Source organism: Cervus canadensis, chromosome 25 (genome assembly GCF_019320065.1).
Source record: "Cervus canadensis isolate Bull #8, Minnesota chromosome 25, ASM1932006v1, whole genome shotgun sequence".
In the NCBI taxonomy this organism is placed as follows: Eukaryota; Metazoa; Chordata; class Mammalia; order Artiodactyla; family Cervidae; genus Cervus; species Cervus canadensis.
Genome location: NC_057410.1, coordinates 12,714,493 through 12,733,717, shown reverse-complemented (window position 1 = coordinate 12,733,717; position 19,225 = coordinate 12,714,493). Strand labels below are relative to the sequence as shown.

General features: G+C 37.5%; 1 protein-coding gene across 1 annotated transcript; it reads right to left on the bottom strand.

Annotated features, from left to right (window-relative positions):
* Nucleotides 1–264: 264 nt before the first annotated feature.
* On the bottom strand, nucleotides 265–6,416 carry LOC122427559 (lysozyme C, kidney isozyme). Its single transcript, XM_043447117.1, has 4 exons — nucleotides 6,219–6,416; nucleotides 4,411–4,575; nucleotides 2,446–2,524; nucleotides 265–1,179 (listed from the first exon to the last, which is right to left on the bottom strand). Exons 1-4 carry the CDS (start codon nucleotides 6,412–6,414, stop codon nucleotides 1,113–1,115), a joined length of 507 nt encoding a protein of 168 aa, XP_043303052.1. The 5' UTR covers nucleotides 6,415–6,416; the 3' UTR covers nucleotides 265–1,112.
* Nucleotides 6,417–19,225: the final 12,809 nt, after the last annotated feature.

The following is a 19,225-nucleotide window of genomic DNA, read 5'->3' as shown; positions in this document are numbered from 1 at the left end:
GAGATCTGTCAGCATGCTTATGGATTTTTCTTCAGCAATATTTAGCTATTTTTGGTTTTTGTAAGAGCTTTCTTTTTAAGATGATACACACGCTATCTCTTTATGATTAAATCCATTGAGGAAAAAATGAGTTACTTAATGTGAATGTGCATTCTATGATTAAAGAGAATATACAAACAGAAAAAAAAAATCTAGCTGTTTTGGTACAGGTGAGGACGTAGGAAATACTAACTGTCAGATAATCTTTTTAAGAAAGACAAAGTATAAATTGCAAAGCTTTTACTGAAAAGGTACTTTTTACAGCATTCATGATTTCACACCTGGGATTAACTAGCAAGGATTTCAATACTTACAAACTCTTCTGCTTCTGAATTTGTCATAATGCATGAAACTAAGCTTATAACATTAAGAAAAAACAACAGCTCATCTAATCTGTCTTTATATCATTCATGACAACAAGATGCACAATTGAGTTCTTTAAAAGGACAAAAAGAGATTGACATATAAATTCTGAGCTTATTTTTAAAGCTGTTTAAATGCAACATTTCCAAGACAACATTTAAAACAAAGGTCACACTTTATGAAAACAAAATTCTTAAATCAGACTTTCTTCATTTTTAGTCATTTGGCATTCTGCTCTATTTAACATTTTATATTGCCCAGCAAAAAGTGGTTATCTTTTACTGTTTTTGGAGATGACTGAACAGATGAAGGTGTTACATGACTACTACACGGGTGGGATTTTGCCTAAGATCAATTTGTTTAAAGATATTATTTTGCTATATTTTTGTTGAATATTGGGGAGTACTTGTAGGGTTCAAGATTCAGTCTGTGCTATTTCTTTAAGAACTGAATGTTCTGGTTATATATTTAATAATTAAGATTTTAGACAAATATTCACCAGCATTAGGTCTATTAACAAACTGAAATACACTGTGGGCCTAACATCAAATAATAAACACATGAAGTAAACATTAAGTATCTTAAAAGAAAGACCACATGCTTCTGCTTCTATAAAAAACATTATTTGTTTGAAAGTATGACCTTTCTCTCAACTATTACTTCCTTAATATGAAAAAGAGACAAAATGGGCTGAAGTGAAAACTCCAAGGTTACACTCCACAACCCTGAATGTAACTGGTGAGATCTTGGTTTTGACATCGATTTCTCCAGGCCACCCTGTAGAGAGAGAGATGAAACAAATGGTAATAGGTTTGAAACATAGCATCATTGTATTACATATACTTCAAATCCTTTGGGAAAACAACACAGTTTATCAATATATGAAATAAAAGCTACAGGCAGATCCAAGTATTGCTGTTTATTAACTGGAGATACGTATAGCAAGGACTTCACATCTCCCCCAAACCTTCACTAGGGCACAGAACATCTGAGTGCAAATGTTGAGTCCTGTGTAGTTCACAGCACAAATGCAGAGTGCGTTCCATAAATTCCAAAAATAATGTTAAGATATGACAAGGAATTGGTATAGGGTGGAGAATCTTAAAACGTCTAGAAATTCCCAAAAATAAATTGAGGAGTAAAAGAATAAGATTTTTAATCAGTTAAAGTAGATGGTTTCTATGTTATACACCATTTAGCATGAATCTAAAGCTGCAATTTTCAGGTCTCAGTACCATACTTTGATCCTTGGAAATATTCTCTCACTTCTTTCATAACAATACGATAAAAGAGCTCTCTCCTTTAATACTTAACACACACCACACCCTGTAATGGGAACTAACATAGTGTTGTACATCCATTATATTTCAAACACAAACAAACAAAGCAAGAAAGTGAAAGAAAAAGAGGTCAAATTTGTGGTTACCTCTTGAGGTAACCACAAGAGAATTTGGGTAGAGTGAGGGAAGGGGAATTGGATGAAGGAAGTCAAAGGTAATACAAACTTCCAGCTATAAGATAAATAAATACTAGGGATATAACGAACAGCATGGGGCTTCCCTGGTGGCTCAGCAGTAAAGAATTTGCCTGCAATGCAGGAGATACAAATTCAGTCCCTGGGTTAGGAAGATCTCCTGAAGAGGGAAGGGCAAGCTGCCCCAGTATTCTTGCCTGAAATAATCCCATGGACAGAGGAACCTAGCAGGCTACAGTTTATTGATCACAAAAGTCAGACATGACTTCGTGACTAAAGAGCAAAAACAAATATATAGCATGATAAATATAATTAACACTGCTATAGTTTATATATGAAAATTGTTAAAAAAAAAAAGAGAGTAAATCCTAAGAATTTTCATCAGACACAAAAATTTTTTTCTTCTATTTCTTTAATTTTGTATCCATGTGAGATAATGGATGTTCACTAAATTAAAGAAATAGGGGGAAAAAATTTTTGTGATACTGTTTCCAGATGTAAGTCAAATCATTATGTTGTACATGTCAATTACATCTCAATAAAACTGAAAGGGGAAAAAAAAAACATACCATGCTCTAATGCCTTGTGGATCACTGACAACCCTCTTTGCACATGCTACAGCTTGAGTGATGTCATCTTGCAGCAAAGCTGAAAAAGAGGTGGTGAGAAGTGAAAATAACATTCATAGAAATGTTAAGTTTAGGCTCAGACAGATTTATTCTCTTAGGCTGAGGAAAGAACAACTAAAATAATGTTCAAGAGTCTGTATATCCGTTGATGTTGGGGGAAACTCTTCATTCCATTCCATTTGGCATCTGTTTCTCATTTACCAAAGTCCTTGGAAGCTCTGGAATTCTTAACTAGCATGATAGAAGATTTTCTTTTTACTAGGCACTATTAAAAAAAAAAAAAGACAAACAAGCAGAAACTGGCCTAGCAGGTTTTTGCTCAGCAATTCGATGCTGGAAACTGATCCTAAAGAAATAATAAGAGATGTACTGAAAGATATGTATACAAAGTGTTTCATAGCAATTAATAAAGGGCATAAATGGAACCAGCCTAAATGTTTAACAGTAAGAGTTAGGTTGATACATTATAGAGTATTTATATAGTGAAAGTCTATTCATCCTTAAAAAACAATAAGGATTGGTATTTGTTGACAAAAATAATTTTGTATAATAAAGACAAAATTGTAAAGCAGTAAATATAGTACAATTTCACTTTTGTTGAAAACCACATTGCTTACATGTTCATATGTGGGTACAAATGTGTATAATATAGCTTTACATTCATGTCCGGGATTGTTGCATATTCCAAAAGAACATATGGAAACCAAAATTTACCAATGGTCATACATGTCTGGCTAGTAAGAATTTTTACTCAATGACAACAGGTTATTCTATAATACAAAATTTTTTTAATAAATTAACTGGCAACAAAAGTATATTCTTAGACTCATCTTCTCTATTAGGATTTTTTATATTTAAAAATTTATCAGTATCAATTCTGCTATATTTCTCCAATATTTCAGGCACTAAAGATTCTACATGCTTTGGGAGATTCAAAAAAAAGGTAGGGGATATATGTGTACCTATGGCTGATTCACACTGAGGTTTGACAGAAAAGAACAAGATTCTGTAAAGCAATTATCCTTCAATAAAAAATAGAAATAAATTTTTTAAAAATTAAAAAAAAATTGCACATGCTTTCTCTATTTTAAAAGGAAGTCAATAGAATACTTCTTTCACCCCAATTAAACAAATCTGTAAATTTGTTAGAATGACAATTTTTATATAGGAGCTGTGTTTTTGGAGATTCATTTTAAATAATTTATAAATGAAATGTCATAATGTTTCTAATTCACCTTAAAAATCACTCAGCAAAAAAGAAGTATATATACATATATATACATAAAGAAGTAAATATGCCAAAATGTTAACAACTGTTAAAGTACGTGATGAGCATATTGATGCTTATTATAGTAACATTTCTAATTGTCAGTATAATTAAAATATTTTATAATAAAAAGTAAAAACAATTTTTTTAAAACACCACACATATTCCTCCACTTTAACTAGTAATTCTTTTGTTTTCCAATAAAGGAGGGTAGATTAAAAAAAAAAAGACCATGCAACAAAATTATCGCTAATCCTCCCCAAACAAGGAAAGCAGTAGGAATGGCATTGTTCTTTACAAAAAGCATCAACGTGTCCAGTTATGATGAAGTGATAGGTCACTCCAGAAACTCCTGGATGTTAGCAAATAGCAACCTTTTATGATACCAGCTCTTTAATTTCTTACTTAAGAAATTAGGAGGAGGATAATAGAGTTTCTAGATATTAAGATGGAGTTTTTATAGGTCCCTGATGAACCCTTCAAGATTTTTTTATTTCTATTGACTCTTGATTGGAACTATAGGATTGTTCCAATTTTCCCATAAGATTTTATGGAAAAACCTGAATGAACTTTTTGGATAACTAAACAGGTATAACCAGGTGAGTCCTGGGCCATCACTCCACATTATCTTGTCTTACCGCTGCAGGGTATACCACAGGCGTTAACTGCTCCTGGGGTTTTGCCATCATTACACCACCAGTGGCTATTGATTTGAAATATCCCATAGTCAGTGCTTCTGTCTCCACTATTGTAGTTTGTAGCTTGTGTGTTGTAATTGCTTTCCCATCTGGCCAAACACATCCCTGAAAAACACATACTTTGAGTAATAAAGAGCAAATCATATGACTTACAATTCATAGCATAATCAGTTCTACCTAACTAGTTCTATTTTACTAATGACTTACTCTATAAGTATAAAGATGTATTTTACTTGTAAAGTGTTTTAACACTTTGGTGTTAAAGGTCCCTTCAGAGAATTTTTTTATTAGCCAATGATTTGGTAATACAAATGAAAAAGATAACATATTTTTAAAAATATTAAAATAGCTGTGTCTTCCATTGCTATTACACTTTCCTTACTACTAACACCCAGGTAGGATTGAGCCTAGAACAGAAAAATCAACAGAGATGTTGAGTGGATTTGGTCATTAGCAGCAGATGCATATGCTAATGGAAAAATGCTTTTTATTACAAAAAATAAGGATTTTCTGGGAGAAAGAAAATTTATGATACCAAAGGTGAATTTGGGTATCAAATTATAATCCAGGCAAGAATCATAGAATAGGAAAGGCTGGGTCATCCATCCATCCATCTAGCCATTGGCTAACTCATTCAAAAATAGTTATGGAGGGGAAATATCTGAATTCAATATGAAAACTACAGTGATGACATTGACAAATATGGACTAAAATACAAAGGAAATTTTCCTTAGGGCACATCTTAAATTCTGTGGAAGAAAATGAAAAATAATTAATGAACTAGAGTCAGAATAATAAAATGTTATTTCATGCTGCCTTTCAGGGATCCTTATATAGATATTGATTGAGGGAAAATAGTTCTACTGTCCCTGTTTTAAGAGTTCAATGTAATTTTTAAAAAACTTTGCTGTTAAAAGTGCAACATCATGTTAGGGGGATTAAAAATGAGAAAAATACTGCCTTATTCAGAACCCAAGATCCAAATTAGAAATGGCTAGAGTCAAACAACAAGGGCTTGACAGACAAGTCCCAGGTGCTAAAATGTATCTTATAGTCAGTCTGCATGTGCCAGCTGTCAAATTTAGTAGCACTAGAGGAGTTCATGGGGACCTGGTATGCTTAGAATGATACAGAATTTGACCCACCATGCCTCAATCCTTCACCTGGTACATCTGATTCTAAAAGAACAAGTTGATGTTTTTAACCATTGTAAGTGTATAAGCTTTTGGACTGTGTAAGCTTTTGAACTGTGGTGTTGGAGAAGACTCTTGAGAGTCCCTTGGACTGTGAGGAGATCCAACCAGTCCATCCTAAAGGAGATCAGTCCTGGGTGTTCATTGGAAGGACTGATGTTGAAGCTGAAACTCCAATACTTAGGCCATCTGATGCGAAGAGCTGACTCATTGGAAAAGACCCTGATGCTGGGAAAGACTGAAGGCAGGAGGAGAAGGGGAAGACGGAGGAAAAGGGGAGGACAGAGGATGAAATGGTTGGATGGCACCACCAACTCAATGGACATGGGTTTGGATAGACTCTGGGAGCTGGTGATGGACAGGGAGGCCTGGTGTGCTGTGGTTCATGGGGTCATAAAGAGTCGGACACGGCTGAGCGACTGAACTGAACTGAAGTGTATAAACCCTCCAAGAAAGAAAAAAACATTCAAAGACCCTTCCTTTTTGTTCATCCTCTGTTAGTATCTGTTCCACACCTGGCTAACTATTTGAAAGGATGAAAAAGAGTTAACTTACAGTTTGCCAGGCTGACTCCTCTAAAGCCATCCATTCCAAGTCTTTTCAGAGTTCTGGCAAGCTCACATCGCTCAAAGACCTTGCCCTGGGCAGCAACAGGGAGGAGGAGAAGCCCCAGAATAAGGAGAGCCTTCATGTCGACTGAGAAGCCAGACCTCCAGGCTGAGCCAGGGGAGCTGGCCCTGCTTTTTAACATGTTTTCACTTCCTTCTTATGCAACTGGTTTGGGAGCTCCACTCTCTGAGACATGTGGAAAACAGGAAATGTTTATTGGTTCACTAACTTCAAACTTTTCTTTCTTATTTTTGAAGAGGGACATTCTGATGATCTAAGAATTAATCTGCAATAAAATAGTGAAATGACATTGCTTAAAGACATTGCTCAGGACTAATTGGGATTAGCACTATTGCCAAAATAGAAACTTCCTCCTATTTTATTATGAATTTGAGCAAGTATAAAGAAAAAAAATCTGAATGAACATTTGACTCAAATGAAAATGAGTTCCAATCTTTCACTAAATTTTTTTCATTAAGTTGCTTTATGTGCCTTTTGTATGTTGCCTTCATCTTTTTCCATTAATATTATTTTATATACACTTTCCACAATAGAACATGACACAGTGCCTGTTGTTCCGATAGGTATATAGTACAACACTATGTTATTCAGCCAGATTCCATTACTAACTTTTTGGTTACTATTGTAAATTCTTAATTTATAAATCAATGTTTCACTATTAGAAGTAAGCCTCACACAAATAACACTCCTAACTCCTTTCTGACAAAGCCTTACTTCATGTTATCATGTTAGAACATAAAGAGTCATTGTAAAGCAAGGGAATTTTACAGCAAAATCTTCAAAAGAATAACAGAATATGCCACCCCAACATATTCCCCTTTGACACAAGAATAATTTTGAGCTGAAGGCAATGGAGAAGAAGATCCAAGAAAAGTTCTTTGTTCTCCCCCTATTTTCCTGAAAGCAGAACATAAATTTGTGCAGAAATTAATCATCAACATCCCTAGACACATATTAGACCCAAGTAAGGACAACAACCTATACTGGAAAACAACCTATACTGACCAGCTATTTTCCATTAGTTTCTGATGTATTTATTGTACCACTGTTTGCTGCCCTTGGAAGCCCAGTACTCTTTTCCTCTGTCTTGTAGTTCCCCTAAAAATATATTATTCTTTGGTTAAGATGATCTGTAAGTCCAAATTCTAGACACCTCTTTGAGTTACTCATCACTGTCATTTCTCATAAGTATATATGAGATGTACATGTTAATACACTCATTTCCTTTTCTATTGTTAAGCTGTCTTTTTGTTACAGAGTCTCAGTCAAAAACCTAAAACAGTAAAAGGAAACAAATGTCTCCCCCTGTACAGTTTCTGGTGAGGAGGATGGGACAGTGAAAGTCTAGAACACTCCATTCTCCCTGGAGACTGCAGTTGAAATATGGGATAATGGACAGCAGACCAGCAGAAGGTAAGAATTCTTACCATGTTAGTCTCCCAGCTTTCTCTGTAGTGCACAGGCAAGAGAGGAGGATGAAACTTTCTCCTCGTCCCTTCCTTTCCAAATTCACAGCAGCAGAAGAAAAACATTTGTGAAAATAGATCTTGAATTGTGATTCTTGTGAATTTGTTTTTCAGCACCTATGGTTATTGATTCTTAGCCTCCCAGAAAGAGTTCTGTTTTCCTTTGGCATTTGTCATAGGATGAAAAACCATAAGATGAGAATCTCCATTTGTTTTGTTTTATACCCTGAGAACTTGGCTTTGTCACCAGTGAGAATGTTCCCTTTGTGGGGGAGTGGGGTGGTGCAGGTGTTGGTCAGTTTTGCATCAGTAGTCAGCCAGCCAGCCAGCTAGGAGCCTGAGCCATGAAGTGACAGGCAATATTCTCTCTGTCCAGCCAGGCTGGCTGTCAGGGGAGTTTGTCTTAATGAAGTGTCTCAGGTCATAAGAGGCCTTTATGGGCTCTACCTTTGCTGCCTGGTTTGTGAAGGAAAAATTCTCCTCCCAGTATCACCTTTCCGGTAACATAGGTTAGGAGCTCAGTTATTTAAGGTGTCTCACTTTGTGGGAGATAGAGCTTGCTTTGTCACCTGAGCCGAGGAAGGTCTTTGTTTTCTTAGGCTTTCTCTGGAGTGGCTCTGCATCTTGAGAGGCCTACAGTTCTTAAGGGACAGCTCTTGCATCCTAATAGTATAAGCTCTAATATTGGTTTTAAGCTCTTGTAAACCCTAGTATTGGTTTTAGCCATGAAAAGACTCACTGGCTCAGACTTATGATTGGAATAGGTATATTGAAGACTTGAACTTTTACACCTAAAAGGACTTTTCAGACAGCTCTCATCTTAAACAAGTGTCCTATAGGTACCAATGGGAAGATCAAATTGAGGGAAAAAAAGGAAAGAAAGAGAGAAAAGACAGATGCAGAAGATACAGGGTTTCTCTGGTGGCTCAAAGGTAAAAAGTCTGCCTGCCAATGAGGGAGACCCTGGGTCAGGAAGATCCCCTAGAGAAGGAAATGCTACTCACTCCGGTATTTATACCTGGAAAATCCCAGGGACACAAGAGGAGCCTGGCGGGTTACAGTCCACAGGATCGCAAAGAGTCAGACATGACTGAGCGACTGTGTGAAAGAAAAACAAAACACTTCTTAAACTTTCTCAACAAGGTTAGGAGGGGAAGATCAGGGAACTGTCAAGAGCTACAGTTGGCACTCAAGCAGGTATAAAACTTACAGAAATATTGGCAGCCAGGAAATAGCTTTGACAAAGGTCCAGAAAAGGCACACGAAGGTTTGATTTATTGTCCTTTACTTTGTAAAGTCGACCCCACCAGGTCCAGACATTCCATATTTTGGGCCTGCACTACCAAAAAACATTGAAATTGTTGAATTATCCTATCCTACTGTTAAAAAAGAAAAAACATAATAATAATGATCTTAGATTTCTGATAAAGGCAAATATACCCTTGAGTTTCATCTCATGTAAAACCTATAGCCCTTTCTCTGACCCTTGGAAATATTGATCTTACCATATCTTTGAAATACAAGCATCCAAAGAGATCATTGTTGGCTAAAGCAATTACAAGACCGGAAACAAACAAAAATGAGAGCTATTTTTAAAAAAAAACAAACCATTTGATATTTTCATAAGCTCCCTTGCCCCAAATTTTGTCCATAGCCTCCACAAGATTATTCATTAAAGACAAGTAAAATTCTTAATAGTCTTTTCCACAAATATTGGCAAAAGGCTTTAGCGACCTAAGTGGGTAAATTTAACTTGTTCTATCTGCCAGAAATGCCATTTAGGTCTTCTATAAGCTAGAAAGTTTTATACTACTGTACTGGATATGTGGCTAAAATTTTTAAATGAAAGCTATGAGATCACTGTTTGCATCTGTCTCTATCTATACATCCATGTATATCTATGTACGTATGTTATGCATGTGTGATATTTTTATCCCTCTGGATAGTATTTGTAAAAATTTGTGAAAGACCTCTATTTAATTGGCTTAAAGACAATATAAGCACTTATGTAAACTAAGACTAGTCAAATAAGTTTATGTTGTCTCTACTTTATGCTTGAAATTATAAAATTATAAATTCAACCTAAGAACTAAATTTACAATAGAAATTATTTCCTTAATGTATGTCAATATGGTAGAGAAAAACAAGTCATCTTTAAATTATTAGGTTCTTTACTTCTGTAATTTTTGCTACTTGCCTAGTTTGTCAACAAGAAAAATAACTTAAAATGATGGTTAATTTTTAACATCATTAAGTTTTCATGGCAACGCAAGCATAATTGTTAAGAACACATGAATTAAATATATATAAGTGAGAGAAATGTTTGTAAATGAATTTTGCAGGTATCAAAAAGTGTCTGCTTAAAAATAGTTTCCAAAATCTTTTTGTAACACTAACTTTAAACGATATTTTTTGAATATCTAGTTCATTTCCAAATAAAATAGTGAAATATTAATTGCCAAACACATGTTTAAGTTTATCTGCTTTTCACCTCTTATTACAGAGAAACTAAAGCTATTTGGGTCTGTTAATAACACGTTGTTTTTACCACTTAAAAAAAATTGTACTATAAAAAGGCATATGTCTTTAAAAATCACAAAATGATATATTCCTGGGAATTCCCTGGTGGTCCTGGGGCTAGGACTTGGCATTTTCACTGTTGGGCTCTGGGTTCAGTTCCTGGTTGGGGAACTAAGATCCTGGGGCGTCCACACAGCACAGCCAATAAATAAACAGATATAAAAATTTAAAAGAGCAAATAAGATAAAAGATAAGCTTTCTAGTAAACAGGATTTTAATACAGGAGAAAGGAGAAGGGAAATTATTGAGAGGAAGGGAACAGTATCGCTAAGGACTCCCTGGGGGAAAGCCACGTTAAAGAAGTCCTGGAAGACTTCCCTAGTGGTGCAGGGGATGGCAATCCCCCTGCCAACAGAGGGCATGCGGGTTCCATCTCTGACTGGGAAGATTCCACATGCCGGAGCCGGAGCAACTCAGCCCAGGCGCCCCAAGTACTGAGCCCGCCAGCGGCAACTACTTTGAAGCCCAGGTACCTAGAGCCTGTGATCTGCAACAAGAGACGCGGATACAGTGGGAAGTCAGGCACCACCAGAAAGTGGAGCTCCCCACTCACTGCAGCTGGAGAAGACCACGTGCAGCAACAAAGACCAGCACACAAAAAATACAAATTAATTCATTTTTTAAAAATCCTACTACAAATGTGTGTTATAGGCAAGCTTTAAAAAAGAAAAAAAAAAAGATGTCCTGGAATGTCTGAAACTATTAAAAGGAGTTTGACAACTCTGACTGAGATCTGGGGCGATGAATTAATACACGAATAAGTAAATGGAAAACTATGCAAACAAAAAGTAAGGCAATTGTCAATTCCAAGAAAACTAAAACACAAAAAAGGAAGAAATACAACCAAATTATACGATCATATTATACTCATCTGTGAGAGGGTGTACATGCTTTTAAAGAGGAACAATACATGCGGAAGTCCAGAGAGCTAAATCTTCATCTTTCTTTGTGGAAATAAATAGAAAATATCCATGATTGAAAACAAAAAATGAATAGAGTAATCATACTCTTGACATATATGGCCATAATACTAAAATAGAACTAAAGAAGCTAAAAATAGCTAAGAAGTTGAAAGAGATTGCCTCTAGTGTTGAGAATTGAATAAGAAAGTTTAGGGCTATCTTTCAGCATTTAATTTATACACCTCATTTGACTTTTAAAAATGTGCATATGTATTTTATTTTATGATTAAAAAAAGTTTAAAATGTCTTATGTAAGAACTAAAAGATACACACCACAATGTTTACACTGACACTCTTCAGAATTTTATTCAATTTGTATATTTTGGCATTTTCCAAGTTTTCTTCTTTCAGCATATATTACTTTTACAATTAGAAAAATAATAAATAATTACACACACAGAGAGAAGTGTGCAGAATCACTAAAAAAAAGAATGATTTTTTTGAAGTCCTCAACATTCCTCCGTGTATATGAACTCAGCCATATTGGTAGAAATATTCTGCCAATTAACTTTAAATTTATCCTTCTTTCATGCAGCTCATCTGTACCCAGATCAGTGGTCTCTTAAGCTTCAATGGAAAGGAGTTAAATATTAATTTTCAATGAGCTTCATGAGATGCATTAAAATGGCATATAAGCTATAGAAAAAGAAACAGAGAATATGTCAGAACAATGCTGTTTTGTTTAGGATCATTTTTATTGTATCATTAGCTTTCTTAAAAGACTGAAAAATACTCTTACAAGAATAGAATTTATATTTCTTGGAATAAAAGATAAGCTGCAAAGCTCCTGGAACACTGTCCCATCCAGGCCTTCATTTGGGAGATTATATTACTGAAGGAGGATAAAGCAGGAAGAAAGATTTCCTGAGGCCTGGGGTACTTGAGGAGGCAAATCTGGCCAGATTTGAGATGATAGTGGTGACAGGCTTGAGAAGTGGCAGGGCCCTGCATCCCACTCCATGGGGGGTCCCGGAGCAATGGCAAGAGTTCTCTTGGATTGCATGCAGCTGCTGGGAAAGTGAACATGAATTGCCCTCCCTTGGGAATCAATAAAGGTTTTTTTTTTATATTTATTTATTTGGCTGTGCTGGGTCTTAGTTGCAGCAATGTGAACTCTTAGTTGCGGCATGTAGGATCTAGTTCACTGACCAGGGATTGAACCCAGGCCCCCTGCATTGAGAGCACAGTCTTAGCCACTGGACCACCAGACAAGTCCCTCAATGAAGCTTTGGGAAGGAGCTTCTGCCTTGGAGTGAACCATGTCAACTTGGGTAATAACCATCATATGAACATCTCAGTGATGGATTGAAACTCTAAGGTCTTCCTCAAGTTTTCTGGATTTGTCCTTTCTTGAGATGCTTGCAAGCTCCTGGGCAGGGAATAAGCTAAAGAAGTTTTACAACACCATCACTGACTCACCTTTGGGGGAAATGGGGCTTAGAGACAAATTTTGTTAGATTAAGAAAAATAAAGCAAAGTGATGGTTCTTGCACCCGTTTATGGTATAGCAAATTAAGACCCTCTGCACTATTTGACCTAGACTTACCTTCTCTGAATGTGACTGGAGAGTATGGAGTGAGATGGTTCTTGAGAGCCCTAGATGTGAAACTACTTTCCTGAAAACGGCTCTTCGATTCCATGATTTAGGTCACCAATGACTCTGGAGGTAAGCCAAGGTGTTTCAGTTTTCAGTGACTCAGACCTCTCTGTCTTGATAATCTTGTTTCACTAAAACCTATCCCATCATTTTTTTGATGTTATTGTTCCTGCAATCTGGCTTTTCTCTATTTTGTTGTCATTCAGTCACTCAGCTGTGTCTGACTCTTTGCAACCCCATGGACTGCAGCACTCCAGGCTTCCGTCCTTCATTATCTCCTGGAGCTTGCTCAAACTCATGTCCATTGAGTTGATGATGCCATCCAACCATCTCATCCTCTGTTGCCCCCTTCTCCTCCTACCCTCAATCTTTCCCAGCATCAGAGTCTTTTTCAATGAATCAGCTCTTCATATCAGGTGGCCAAAGTATTGGAGCATCAGCTTCAGCATCAGTCCTTCCAATGAATAATTCAGGGCTGATTTCCTTCAGGACTGACTGGTTTGACCTTGCAGTCCAAGGGACTCTCGAGAGTCTTCTTCAACACCACAGTTCGAAAGCATCAATTCTTAGGCACTCAGCCTTCTTTATGGTCCAGCTCTCACGTCCATACATGACTACTAGAAAACCCACAGCTTTGACTAGACAGAACTTTGTTGGCAAAATGATGTCTCTGCTTTTTCTAAATTAAAATCTATTTGTGTCAATATATGAGGGACATGAAAAACAATATGAAAATAGCATAGCCTCAGAAAGTATTAATAACTGACACTGGTAAATTAATTGACTGTATTAATGAAAAGAGGCATTGGAATGAGTTTTGTCAAAGCTTGTAAACAGTCACTTGCTATGAAGCAGTGCCATTTTCTTGAAGCCGTTATGGACCTTCGGAGACCACAGTCAGGGCAGCTGCCCTCCTCTCATTACCCAGCTGACACTGTCCTTGCGTAGTTTGGCTCACGGGTGCAGAGGACCTAGTCTCACCTCTGCTGTGGCAGCATGACTGCTAGGAGAATTTGGAAGGGTGGGTGAGATGGGAGGGCTGGGTGTGGGGTGGAGGACACAGCTGGGCTCTCCGGGGAAGCCCAGATGCTGAAAGCTTAAGATGGAGTAATTTCTTATTCAACTAATGGAGCTGTGTAACAGCCTGTGAAACAGGACCAGCATCCAGCTGCTCCCAGCAAGTCCAGCATCCTAGCCACAGGCCAGAGAGGCTCTCTGTGGGGACACTCCCTGACTCAGGGCAGTGCTTCACCCCAATCCAAAGGTGGCGTTTTGTTGGCCAGGTACTGGGTCATTGAAAAGTGGTAAATAATTTGGGTTTGCCTAATCCAGACCAGTGTATCTTTTTCGAGGATTAGTGATCACTTTCTGTTCTTGTAGCTTTCAGTGTCTCTGTAATTTAAGTTCCCACTTTTTGCAAAATAGATCAAACAAGCAAGATGCTTTCCTGCATCTCCTGACACCACCCAAACTCCAGAAATCATCTAACTTTTGTACTTAATTTACTATGTAGGCTTAGTGTTTTTGTGTTTTGAGTCAGATACTCAGTTCATGGGCTTTCCAGGTGGCTCAGTGATAAAGAATCTGCCTGCCAAGCAGGAGACATGGGTTTGATCCCTGGGTCAGGAAGATCTCCTCGAGAAGGAAATGGCAAGCTACTCCAGTATTCTGGCTTGGGAAATCCCATGGACAGAGAAGCCTGGCGGGTTCCAGACCTTGCGGTCACAAAGGGGTCAGGACACAATTTAGCAAGTAAAAAACAACAATCTGTTCACACTGAGAAAAAATAATACTACTTAATATACACAAGAGAAATTATTTCTACTGTGGTGTCAATACTGTGCTATAAAAGTTACTGTGGTCTAGCACAGAGCCACAACTTACTGACCTATGAATTGATCTTTAAGGCTAAAACAGTACCAGTATAGTAAATCTGCCAGGTTCAGTAGTTCAGTTCAGTCGCTCAACAGTGTCCTACTCTTTGCGACCCCATGAATCGCAGCATGCCAGGCCTCCCTGTCCATCACCAACTCCCGGAGTCTACTCAAACTCATGTCCATCCAGTCGGTGATGCCATCCAGCCATCTCATCCTCTGTCATCCCCTTCTCCTCCTGCCCTCAATCCCTCCCAGCATTAGGGTCTTTTCCAATGAGTCAACTCTTCGCATGAGGTGGCCAAAGTACTGGAGTTTCAGCTTCAGCATCAGTCCTTCCAATGAACACCCAGGACTGATCTCCTTCAGGACGGACTGGTTGGATCTCCTTGCAGTCCAAGGGACTCTCAAGAGTCTTCTCCAACACCACAGTTCAAAAGCATCAATTCTTCGGTGCTCAGCTTTCTTCACAGTCCAACTCTCACATCCATACATGACCACTGGAAAAACCATAGCCTTGACCAGACAGACCTTTGTTGGCAAAGTAATGTCTCTGCTCTTTAATATGCTATCTAGGCTGGTCATAACTTTCCTTCCAAGGAGTAAGTGTCTTTTAATTTCATGGCTGCAGTCACCATCTGCAGTGATTTTGGAGCCCAATAAAATAAAGTCTGACACTGTATCCACTGTCTCCCCATCTATTTCTCATGAGGTGATGGGACCAGATGCCATGATCTTAGTTTTCTGAATGTTAAGCTTTAAGCCAACTTTTCCACTCTCCTCTTTCACTTTCATCAAGAGGCTTTTTAGTTCCTCTTCACTCTCTACCATAAGGTGGTATCAATCTGCCAGGTACTTTACTGCTAATCACAGAGGAGATTTTACCATTGCTCATCCTTGTCATGCACTCACTCTCTTCTGCCTTTGTTCCTGCTGTTTCCTCAATGTGCTTTGCAGACAGTGGAAGAAATAACAGGTTTCTGGTGGCAAAGAGAACGCTGGAGGGTGAGCAGAACCAGACCTAAAAGCTTAATCCCCGAAACAGTGAAGTTCAGCAACTAATCCCAAAGACAATGGAAACTATTCATGAGTATTAAACTGGAGAGTAACTGGATCAAAATCTGAAAACCAAACAAATTAACACTCTCAATTGCATTCAGGGACTGCTGCTAGAAAACTATGCCAGTAATTCAGATGGCAGATGAAGTGGGGAGTGGATAACAGAACTGGGAGAATTCAAGAGATATTTAGGAGGTTTGAATAATCAAGACTGGAGACTATTTTAAGACACAGGGATAAAAGGGAAGGTAAATAATACTAGCTTTTTTTTTTTTATCAAATGCTTGCAAAGTGTTAGCCACTTAATAAACATTATTTATAATTCTTTCAGGGGTCTTAGAGATAGGTATTATGTCCATTTTACAAATGAAAAACTATGTCTCCCAGAGAAGAAAAGTCCTGCCCAGAGACATATAGATAGTGAGTGGGAGAGCTGGGAGTTAGATTCAGGGCAGTTCCATGGTCTTTTCAGTTTACTGCGTTACCTTAAAGTTCAAGTGAAAGGGAAGAAATTCTGTCACCACACAATTCTCACGCCTTAACACACTATAACTTCTTTGTCTACCTCTTGCTGATTTCAGTTCCCAATATAGTTGTACAAATCTATCCAATGTGTTTTGTTTAAGTGTGATTTTCATCTAAGAGGTTAATCTAACTCCAGGCAATGCCATTAAGCAATCAGAGACTATTTAAAAACCAGTATTCTTTTGTTAATCAGAGATGTCACTTATTTATTTATTTTTGGCTGCGTGGGTCTTCACTGCCGCAGGTGGGCTTTCTCGAGCTGCGACGAGTGGGGCTCCTCTCCAGCTGCGGCGCCCGGGCCTCATCCCCGCGGCTTCTCTCACTGCACAGCACTCCTCTAGGCCCTCTGGCTCCAACATCTGCGGCTCCCAGGCTCTAGAACACGACCTCAGTAGGCTGGCACAGGGGTTATTTGCTTGGTGGCACGTGGGATCTTCCTGGACCAGGGATCAAACTTATGTCCCCCTGCACTGGCAGGTAGATTTTTAACCACTGGACCACCAGAGAAGCCCCTAAAAATCAATTTTCTTAATGTGAGTACATCTGATAATTGTGGAAAGTGTTTTATTTCTTTGTGCATCCTCTCTTTGTACTATTATTCCTGTTATGTTTAAACTTTAAGATTCCATGAAATTATAACTTTGGAGTTCACTTCCCCTTCTCACATTATGAATAAGTATTTCCCTTCCCACATTGGTCAGGTTACAAAAGTCCTTTCTCAAGTTACACAAAAATTGGGCATTCATCATTGAGAAATTGTAATGAAATAAGGAACTGATTTTTCAAACATGTGATAAAACATAACCTTGTTGACAAAGAGATGGGAATGTTCCTATTTTAGTTTCCTCTTTCTAGACGAGTATTCTGATTTCATTTCTCTGTTAAGTATGACTTTTGAGTTTAAGGTTTGGTTTGATCTTTTTATTTGTGCCAAATCAATTGCATATCATTAAAGTTCTTTCACTGAACTAGAAAGCAGTGATTTCAATCTGTAAATTAGCTCTGGTAACATCACGAAATGCTGGGGAGAAGAGAAGAAATAGTTGGAAATAGGGGAATAAGGTAGTGTACTTGGGTTGTATTTTTTTTTTCCCTTTCTTGACAAACATTTTATTGCTCCTCTTAAGAAGCAAATAAGATAATATGCTCAACTTCTTATTAACAACAATTTATCTGTACACACTGAATTGAAGATGATTCTCTCTTCGGCATCAATCTAAATTAAGATGCAGCCACACATTCTTTTAGCCCAACACCTCACCTCAAGTCAATATCATACCTCTGTAAGGTGACTGGTTGCTGACATGTGAGTGGTCTGTTTCCAACTCTGTCAAATCGGAAGTGAACTCACATAGCATCATTGTTCACACGGTCTCACATGAGCTGAACCAGAGATTATGAGGGGTAGTATCAGGGCTTTACACATTTATTTTGGAAAATAATTTCCTTGACTGCTGATTCAAAAGGATTTTCAATTAAAGAGTAACTTATTAATAGTAAATTAGAAATACTGTAAGAATATGGAATGATAAACTCTGCATACAGAAACTATATGTATTATCTTAGTAATTTTTATGTAAATCTCAAACTATTCTAAAATTAAAAGTTTATTTCTAAAAAAGAAGTATAAGAGAGAACATAGTATGCTCTGGAAATTCCCTTTGAAGTGGGGAGTGGAAGTGAAGAATTTGGCTAGGCAGGCAAAAAACCTTTTACACTATTCAAAGGAGATTCAATGTGTAAATTGTATAGGCTGGATGAGGATTCCTAGAAGATCTGTGGATGGGCTTCAGGGGTGTTGCAAAACCTCCTGAATTGTATGATTATATTGTCTGTATGTGTATATGTTTGCTTTTCTCTGAAGAAAGTTAAAAACTTCAATTATTATTCAATTATTCTTAAAGGGAAAAGCACCTAAAATGTGTTAATAATCACTGCTGAAGGTAATGTTGAAACTGAAATATTCTGAGCAAGAGATATGAAACAATTCCATTTTATGTGCAAAAAAGATCCCTTCTTGGTAGTCCAGACTACAGTGATAATGTATGTGTTTGGAGAAGGAAGGCAGGAGTTAAAGCCAAGATGGTAATAAAGACCCTGATCTTCAGACTCTTTTGAATTGTTGTCTACTTTGCAGGGGGAAAAAATGATCCCATAAACACCCTACCCTACTGTTGCCACTTTCCTGAGAAAAAAATTACTGAGCCTTTGGGATGAAATGCCATTTTTTTGTAAACCAAAGTTTGATGGGATTATAAATGCATCTACTTTATCATTGTAGATAAATGTACTGTACCAAAAAGGTCTTAATGACCTGTATAACCACAATGGTGTGATCACTCACCCAGAGCCAGACATGGCGTGTGAAGTCAAGTGGGTCTTAGGAAGCATTACTATATATAAAGCTAGTGGCGGTGATGGAATTCCATCTGAGCTATCTAAAATCCTAAAAGATGATGCTTTAAAGTTCTGCACTCAAAATAGCAGCAAATTTGGAAAACACAGCAGTGGCCACAGGACTGGAAAAGGTCAGTTTTCATCCCAATTTCAAAGAAGGGCAGTGCCAAAGAAAGTCCAAACTATAGTACAATTGTACTCATTTCACATGCTAGCAAGGTAATGCTCAAAATCATTTAAGCTAGGCTTCAACAAATGTGAGTCGAGCAATTTCAGATGTACAAACTAGATTTAGAAAAAGCAGAGGAACCAGAGATCAAATTGCTAACATCCATAGGATCATAGAAAAGGTAAGGAAATTCCAGAAGAACATCTATTTCTGCTTCATTGAGCACGCTAAAGCCTTTGACTGTTTGGATCACAACAAACTGTGGAAAATTCTTAAAGAGATGGGTATACTAGACCACCTTAC

Excerpts from the sequence above, each read along its gene's own strand:
- LOC122427559 (XM_043447117.1), bottom strand. The coding sequence starts at position 6,414 with ATGTTAAAAAGCAGGGCCAGCTCCCCTGGCTCAGCCTGGAGGTCTGGC. Across the intron at positions 4,576-6,218 it reads AGGAGTCAGCCTGGCAAACT|GGATGTGTTTGGCCAGATGG; the intron begins GTAAGTTAACTC and ends TGTGTTTTTCAG. Across the intron at positions 2,525-4,410 it reads CTGTGGTATACCCTGCAGCG|CTTTGCTGCAAGATGACATC; the intron begins GTAAGACAAGAT and ends CCTCTTTTTCAG.